Source organism: Zingiber officinale, chromosome 7B, assembly GCF_018446385.1.
Source record: "Zingiber officinale cultivar Zhangliang chromosome 7B, Zo_v1.1, whole genome shotgun sequence".
Classification (NCBI taxonomy): domain Eukaryota; kingdom Viridiplantae; phylum Streptophyta; class Magnoliopsida; order Zingiberales; family Zingiberaceae; genus Zingiber; species Zingiber officinale.
Genome location: NC_055999.1, coordinates 102,956,397 through 102,963,705, shown reverse-complemented (window position 1 = coordinate 102,963,705; position 7,309 = coordinate 102,956,397). Strand labels below are relative to the sequence as shown.

The window sequence follows — 7,309 nt, the reverse complement described above, 5'->3', positions numbered from 1 at the left end:
ATACAATATATGTCTTGAGACAATAAAGTAGCTTCTGTTCACCTCTTAATCGGCAATCATCTCCTCTAAACACGCCACGAGAAGCTCCACCTGCGATCTATTCTAATCAAATCTCTCCTGTCGCCGCACCTCCTTTAGCCAACAAGCTCACCAAAAAGCAATTTAAAGTTGCTATTTCTTTTCAGGCCTAACAAAGCACCTTTCTCAAGAACCACATCGATCACGGTCATTGCTTTCTCGTTTCTTATGACATAAAGCACCAACCTCCTGTCCTTCGACCGGGTCTTTATCTAACGCACGCTCATAAAGCGTGTCCATGCACTTGATCCCTATAAAAGGGGCCTCCGAGTCTCGCCGAGCTGTGCAGGGACACAGGATGATCAGGCTGAGGACCAAGAAGCTCTTCAAGAGAAGTAGTAGTTCTAAGGCGAGTAGCGGCGGCGGTGGCGGCGGCGATATCCAGTGGGAGGTGCGGCCGGGGGGCATGCTGGTCCAGAAGAGAGAATGCGGAGAGGGAGGCGTGGAGATGGTCACAGTGAGGATCTCTACCGGCTCGAATTTGCATGACATATCCATCGGAGCTACTGCCACTTTTGGTATCTGTACATTTGCTTTAATTAAGCTCGATCGAGCATCTGAATTTGTCCCTCTGATCCGGCTAACGTTGCGATTTCGCAGGAGAGTTGAAGATGGTGGTGGCGATGGTGAGCGGGTTGGAGCCGGAGGAGCAGAGGCTGCTGTTCAAGGGGAAGGAGAGGGAGGATGCTGATCATCTTCATATGGTGGGTGTGAGGGACAAGGACAAGGTGCTGCTTCTGGAGGACCCTGCGATCAAGGAAAGGAAGCTGAGGGCCATGGCAATGGCACGACCCGGGAGCCAAGTGATGAGCAGCGGATGCCACACCATTATTGAGGTGTAGAGGAAGCTTAATTTCTTTCCCTTTTTCAACATATAGAGAGAACGAAGAAGAAGCAGAACCTCCTCTTCTTTTTATGCATGGTGGGATGGTAAAGCAGCTACCAACGGCTGAGATTCAATGAAGCTCAATCGGATGGTCAAAATGGCATCCTCATCTAATTTGTGTTCCGAGAGAAGCTGATTAAAAGGCTTGAGAGTTGCATTCCTGAGTATTTTAATGAGATGGAATGGAAATTTCTCTGTTCTTGCTTGTTTGTGTTTGATGATCTTTAATTTTACTTTTGAATGATCCTAAAAATCTAGTTCAGGTGGTTAAGTATAGATTAATTGTGAAATTTATCCAGATAATATGATTCTGTATTTTTCACTCTAGAAATTTAAACTAGATATTAAATTACTATTCCTTTAGATATTAAACTAGTATTCCTTTCCTTTAAAGAAAAAATATGTCACATAATTATTATATTAAAATCTCTCTTTTATTAAACTATTCTTATATTTATTTTAACATTAATACTATAAGTAATATTATCCATCTATTCATATTTATTTTTTATATTCAAAATTTATTTTAATATTTTATAGATTTTTTAATAAAATCTACTCATTAAAATATTCAAAGTATTGAACGCGACTATAATATGTGAGCATTATAATACCATTCACATCGATTAGACAGAACATCTAGGTTGTCATCCAAATATTTATGATTCAAGTCCCAGCTATAATAAATTTATAAGAATTTTTCTTCTAAATAAGGCACGTAACTAAAGGATGCTAGGCTCCTGGACTACCCACTGCAAGCGCTTCCCGATTTATCCTGGTGACCGATGGAAAATTTTCGTAGGACCGAGTCGGTCATCTCATACTCGACGTTACTCAGCCCGATTAATTATTTTTTTTATTATAATATAAATTTAAACCGTTGTACTTTATCACCCCGTATAATACTTATTATAATGTAAATTAAACCTCTTACTTAATTCCGGTAGCATTGTTAATTACATGAGTTTTTGTTGTTAGTTGTCAATCAATCAAGAAGAATGTCATCTGAATTTTATCGAGAAGAATATTAATTATTATATTTAAATATATGATTAATTTTATATTTTTGAAAAACTATATGTAGAATTATATCTCAAGTGTGAAGAATCAAATAAACATATGCAAAAAGTTAAATTATTTCAAAATTAGAAAATAAGCATACATTGAGTTACTAATTGTGTCACTTTAAATCATTGAAACACTCAAGTCGATATATTCAATGCATTTTCCCGTATTATAATCTATATTATTATTTTTAATTTATTAATTTAGTGATATTTTTATAAGTTTGTTTAATTTTTATAATAAAATTTACATATCTTTGCTTTTTATTATATTTTTTAAAAATTTGCACTTTATATATATTTTTTTAAAGCTCATAATTCATAAATTTAAGCACGTTAAATTGATCATATGACTAATTAAAATTTCTTTTGGGCAATGATAGATTTATATGGTAAATTTGGTGGAAAAAAAATTATGCTGGAGCATTTTTTTTAAGATAAACTAAAAAAAATCCATTTAATAGTAAAAATGCTCGTTTATTATTATTTTACCAATTTTAGTTTTTTTTTTCAAAATCAAATCGATACATGCCATTTTAAAAAAATGCCCAATTAAATTTCTGATACTCAGAGTTCGATTCGGCGATCGAATCTCCGGCGAGCTCAGTCGTCGTTAATCCACCCGGCGTAAAAAGAGAAATGGCGGATGAAGGGCTCTATGCTTTAGTGAATCTACCCTGAAGTTCGACCTGATTCTTCCACTCAACGCAAAAGGTGGATCAACAGCAATTCTAGTACCCAAAATGCCCAAATCTTCGGCAATATCATCGTTCCGATCCAACTCGATCGTCGAATCCGAAGGATACAGCTCCTGTCGAAACCGGAGGGCTTTTCCTGGAGTTCTGCGTAGTTGGGGTACTAAATAAAGGCGATAGTTTCCTCACTAGTTTCTTTAGAGTGAGGCGGAGGAGTGACTGGAGAAAGAGGGCATGGCTTCTTGGAATTCCCTCCCTCTGGACGTAACTTATCAGATCTTCGGATGGATCGCCTTCGTCTCCTGGTCCATAAGCTTCTACCCTCAGGTCATTCTCAATTTCAGGAGGAAAAGGTTCGATTTTATTTCTTTCTCAGTTACCTTTTTTTTACTTCAATCTCGATTTTTTTTCTTCTTGGAATTGTTGGTTTTGATGGGTTTTAATGATTGTGGTGGGATTTTGGTTTGGATAGTGGACTGATTTCGTTGTTGATTTTAGCGTGGTAGGGTTGAACTTCGATTTCCTGGTTTTCAACATCACGAAGCACTCATCGTACCTTATTTACAATGCGGCATTGTTCTTCAGTCCTGCCGTCCAGAGGCAATACCGTGAGAAGTATGGTTCCGATGAGGTTGGTATTTTTTTATCAGAATAAAACCATTGTTGATCTCGGTTAGGTGAATCTGTTCATGTTATTCTGGAAAGGCATTTGCTTCTAAGGACTGCTGAAAGGGTGGTGGATAAGTTAAAGGATGGATGGATAAACAAATAGATAGAGTTTGTTTTATGACTTTATCCTTCCATCCGTTCCGTTGGAAAGGATGAATGGATGAAATGTTCCATCCATTTAGCCATCCTTTCACTTGTTGAAGATAAGTTGAAGAAAGACTAATTAAAATTTGATTAAAAAAAGACAAATAATGCCCTTTTCAGTATAAGTTGTAATCCTCTCATCTTTCTCATTTCATCCAACTAACTTCCATACATTACTTTATGATCAATATGTTGGTTTATCCTTCCATCCTTCAACTTATATGTACAAAAAAATAAGCCCCATATGTTCCAATGATTCAGTCATCGATAATTTTATTGAAGGTGAATGAATAGATTAAACTGCCTTCACTTGTGTTTGTTAAAATCCAAGAAAACTTCCTTTTCTTGTCTGATGTCTTACTCAATTTAGACGCTTCATTCTTGATATATTCTATTTTGTTTTAAAAAATTAAGAAAAATTATGAAGACTTTAAAAACATGTGTAGGAAGTATGTGCTCTAGTCACCTCATTAGGCATATGTGGTTCATATATATATATATATATAGATATAATATTTAAAAAATTGCACTTAACCATCCACTATATAGTACTCCAGATTAATCAACCTAATTAGACATTGTAAACAAAAATACATCTATTACCTGTGTTTAAGGGGGAAAAGGAAGAGTGTTGACGGAGGGAAGATGGGAAGGAAACGATGGGGGAGGGATTTCCTTTGTTTTGTCTACTTCAAAAGAGAGGAAAGGAGAGGAAAGAAAAGGAAATGTGAGAAAATGACAACTTTCACCTTTTGATTTTGTCATTCTGATACATGCAAGCTTAAATGAATTTTTTTTCAATGTTTTTTCCACTCTTTCTATCTGCTTCACCCACTTTTGGAAGAACCAAAAGTGTAAAAACATAGAGTGAAATTGTTCCTTTCTTTTTCTTCACTTTATATTTTTCTATCTAAGTAAACAAGAGAAATGGTTGTTTTCCATCTTCCCTTCCCTCTATTTGGGCTTCCATCCTCTTAAGTAGAAATGAGATAAATGATCGCTTTACCATAACAACCTCACTTCTTATGCAGGGTTGGGATGAGAAGTTAAATCCCTATCCCAATTCATATTGCCATTCCTAATCATTCATGCTTTGTCAAAAGCATAGTGTTACACTTTGGGTGAGATTAGAATGGGGTATTACCCCTCTGGTTAGATTATTATTATTTTTTGAACTATTATTGATTACACATTAACTAACTTTTTTATCACGTGGACTGCTAGTATCATTCTAATTGAAAGTGGGGTGAAATCATGTTAATGTGATAAAAGCAGCTGTTTGGTATTTTGTGTTGTTTATTTTGTTACTCTAACAAAGTTCTTTATCCTAGCAAAAGATGATTCCTAGAAAAATGAAAATACCATATTTCACTTGCATGGATTTCAGATGATTCCTGTAGCTGCAAATGATGTGGCTTTTTCTATACATGCTGTGGCACTTACAGCTTTCACACTGTTCCAAGTGTTGATCTATGATGTAAGTATTCCTTTCATACACTAAAAGCTGCAGTTTCAGCCTGAACAATATATACCATAATTTTCCTTTTCCCTTCTTTTTTTATTTCTAATCTACACAGCGTGGAAACCAGAAGGTCTCTAAGACTTGCATTGGGATTACTGTAATCGTCTTGCTTTCTGCTCTGGTTTGTCTGATCTTAGCTTGGCCAAAACATTCTTGGCTATGGCTTGTCTCTGTATTCAAGTAATACTTTGTTCTCTTATGAAAAAGTAGTATTAAGATCATCAATCCATAGAGCTAATTTTATTTTCCTGTCACATTGGAGCTTGTAGTTATTTTATCTGATTCTAATTCTTTTCTTTATTTACTAATTAGTACACTACAAGTTTGCATGACGGCAATCAAGTATATCCCACAGGTACAGATGCTATCTTTGCTTCTAAGATTTGATTAATCACATGTCATTACGCCTTGGTTAAATAAGACCTCTCTAAAATAGAAAATTTGGATAAGCAAACATGAACAGCCTGAAACCAAAAGAGAGTAATATCCTTTTGAATTCATTATAGTGGGTGGTACACATTTGCTCTGAAATGTCTGAGCTGGTCAATCATATTTGGGGATTTGTTATAATGGAGCAGATTACCCCACATGTAGCTTTTATTTTGCAAATCAAGCAAGTCATATTTGATATCTGAGTTGTTCAATGAAGCAGAATGGGAATCTTTGGCATTATTTTCACAATAACCAACTTTATCATCTCTCCTAAGCAGTAGAAGGATGAGTAATTTTGACATTATTAATTAGTGACAATTTCACCAATAATAAATCTTTCAGGAGTTGATAGTATCTGCCACTCCATCTCTTATTTTGTATCAATCTGCCTCAACAACATCTGTGAGTTACATTAAATGAGCTCGGTATCAACCTATGTAGTCTGCTGAAGTCCCCTGTCTATAGCCTGTCCTTGTCACCAATTTTTAAATTATATTCAAGAAACTAGATGATTGAAATCTTCCATGTGCTTATTATGTGATACCCCAGTATCATTAAATTAGATAAGGCTTAGGTAAAAAAGTAGATGCCCAAGAACACATAGAACCTGCAAATGGGTACTCATAGTACACCAGCATACATATAAATTAGCTTCATGAATTATATCTTGAATCGAAGGATCCTAATCAACTGAGATAAAGAAAAATTAGTGAAAGAAATAAGAAAGCCATTAAAGTAGAAATAAATACACTGTCTTGAACATGGAAAACACCTTTGTAATACATGATGTATTGATGTGTCATGTTATATAACAAAGCTGGTCATATTTTTTCACTCCTTACACTATCTTTTAGGATTTTAGATTGGTGGAATTCCTGATACCTTGTTTCCCTCCCATCTTGCTCTTTAACACTGCTAACCTAATTGCTAGGCATTTATGAACTTCCAACGCAAGAGCACAGTTGGTTGGAGTATTGGCAATATCCTGCTTGATTTAGTTGGAGGCGTGCTGATCTTTGCTCAGTTGGGTATCCAATCCATAGATCAAAGTGAGTAACTGGTTTTTATTGCGACAGAACCTATCCTTCGTACACTGGTTTTGATATTTTCCTGTCATGTACATAATTTTCCTGCAGAGACACTAGTTAACTTCTATGGTAATATCGGGAAGACACTACTTTCGGTGGTAAGTAATTGCCTTCTGCCATTCTGTTTCTTAATGCATGGAGGCATTGGGTTAATCACACTAGATTTTCCTGATGTTCTAAGTTATTCAGTATTCTTAAAACCAGACAGTTCAACAAGTTAAACCAGGAACAATGAAAGCATTCCTTTTGAATCTGTCAAAATTTGCAAAGTATATTTCTTTTTTCTGTTGTAAAAACCTTTCCTCTGTTCCTAATGTGGCAGTAAATTTATTACAGAAATCACCCTATTATCCACTACTCTCAAAAGTACTGTTTCTTTTTTAATATTCTTCAGATCTATTTTTCTGCTCAAATTTCCTAACTTTTTTTTATTTGGTTTAATTCTGCAGGAAGTAGTACTCTTTGATGTCCTCTTCATTTTGCAGCACTATGTATTCTACCTCGTGAAGAACGACGGCAACACAACCACACCGGAAGGGAATGTAACTTCCCTTATTGACCCAGATGATGAGAAACCTGAGTTGAAAAACGTATAGGGGAATAGCATCAATAAATAAATAAATAAATGTGTGTGTGTGTGTGTCAGATCTATAGATTTCGTGATAGAAATAGAAGCAGAAAGTATTTACTCGTTGACGGTAATAGATACTAAATCTATTTAACGTTTTCAA

General features: G+C 35.4%; 2 protein-coding genes across 2 annotated transcripts; both read left to right on the top strand.

Moving 5' to 3' along the window:
* The first annotated feature begins 365 nt into the window (after nt 1-365).
* LOC122004004 (BAG family molecular chaperone regulator 1-like) lies at nt 366-1,169 on the top strand. Its single transcript, XM_042558958.1, has 2 exons — nt 366-596; nt 679-1,169. The coding sequence occupies exons 1-2, from the start codon at nt 377-379 to the stop codon at nt 918-920; spliced, it is 462 nt and encodes a 153-aa protein (XP_042414892.1). The 5' UTR covers nt 366-376; the 3' UTR covers nt 921-1,169.
* A 1,405-nt stretch (nt 1,170-2,574) lies between these two features.
* On the top strand, nt 2,575-7,309 carry LOC122006617 (cystinosin homolog). Its single transcript, XM_042562184.1, has 8 exons — nt 2,575-3,076; nt 3,222-3,354; nt 4,924-5,013; nt 5,114-5,238; nt 5,371-5,413; nt 6,422-6,539; nt 6,627-6,676; nt 7,028-7,309. Exons 1-8 carry the CDS (start codon nt 2,958-2,960, stop codon nt 7,172-7,174), a joined length of 825 nt encoding a protein of 274 aa, XP_042418118.1. The 5' UTR covers nt 2,575-2,957; the 3' UTR covers nt 7,175-7,309.

Coding starts and splice junctions, on each gene's coding strand:
- LOC122004004 (XM_042558958.1), top strand. CDS start 377: ATGATCAGGCTGAGGACCAAGAAGCTCTTCAAGAGAAGTAGTAGTTCT. Junction 597..678: donor CGGAGCTACTGCCACTTTTG/GTATCTGTACAT, acceptor GCGATTTCGCAG/GAGAGTTGAAGATGGTGGTG.
- LOC122006617 (XM_042562184.1), top strand. CDS start 2,958: ATGGCTTCTTGGAATTCCCTCCCTCTGGACGTAACTTATCAGATCTTC. Junction 3,355..4,923: donor AGAAGTATGGTTCCGATGAG/GTTGGTATTTTT, acceptor CATGGATTTCAG/ATGATTCCTGTAGCTGCAAA. Junction 6,540..6,626: donor TATCCAATCCATAGATCAAA/GTGAGTAACTGG, acceptor ATTTTCCTGCAG/AGACACTAGTTAACTTCTAT.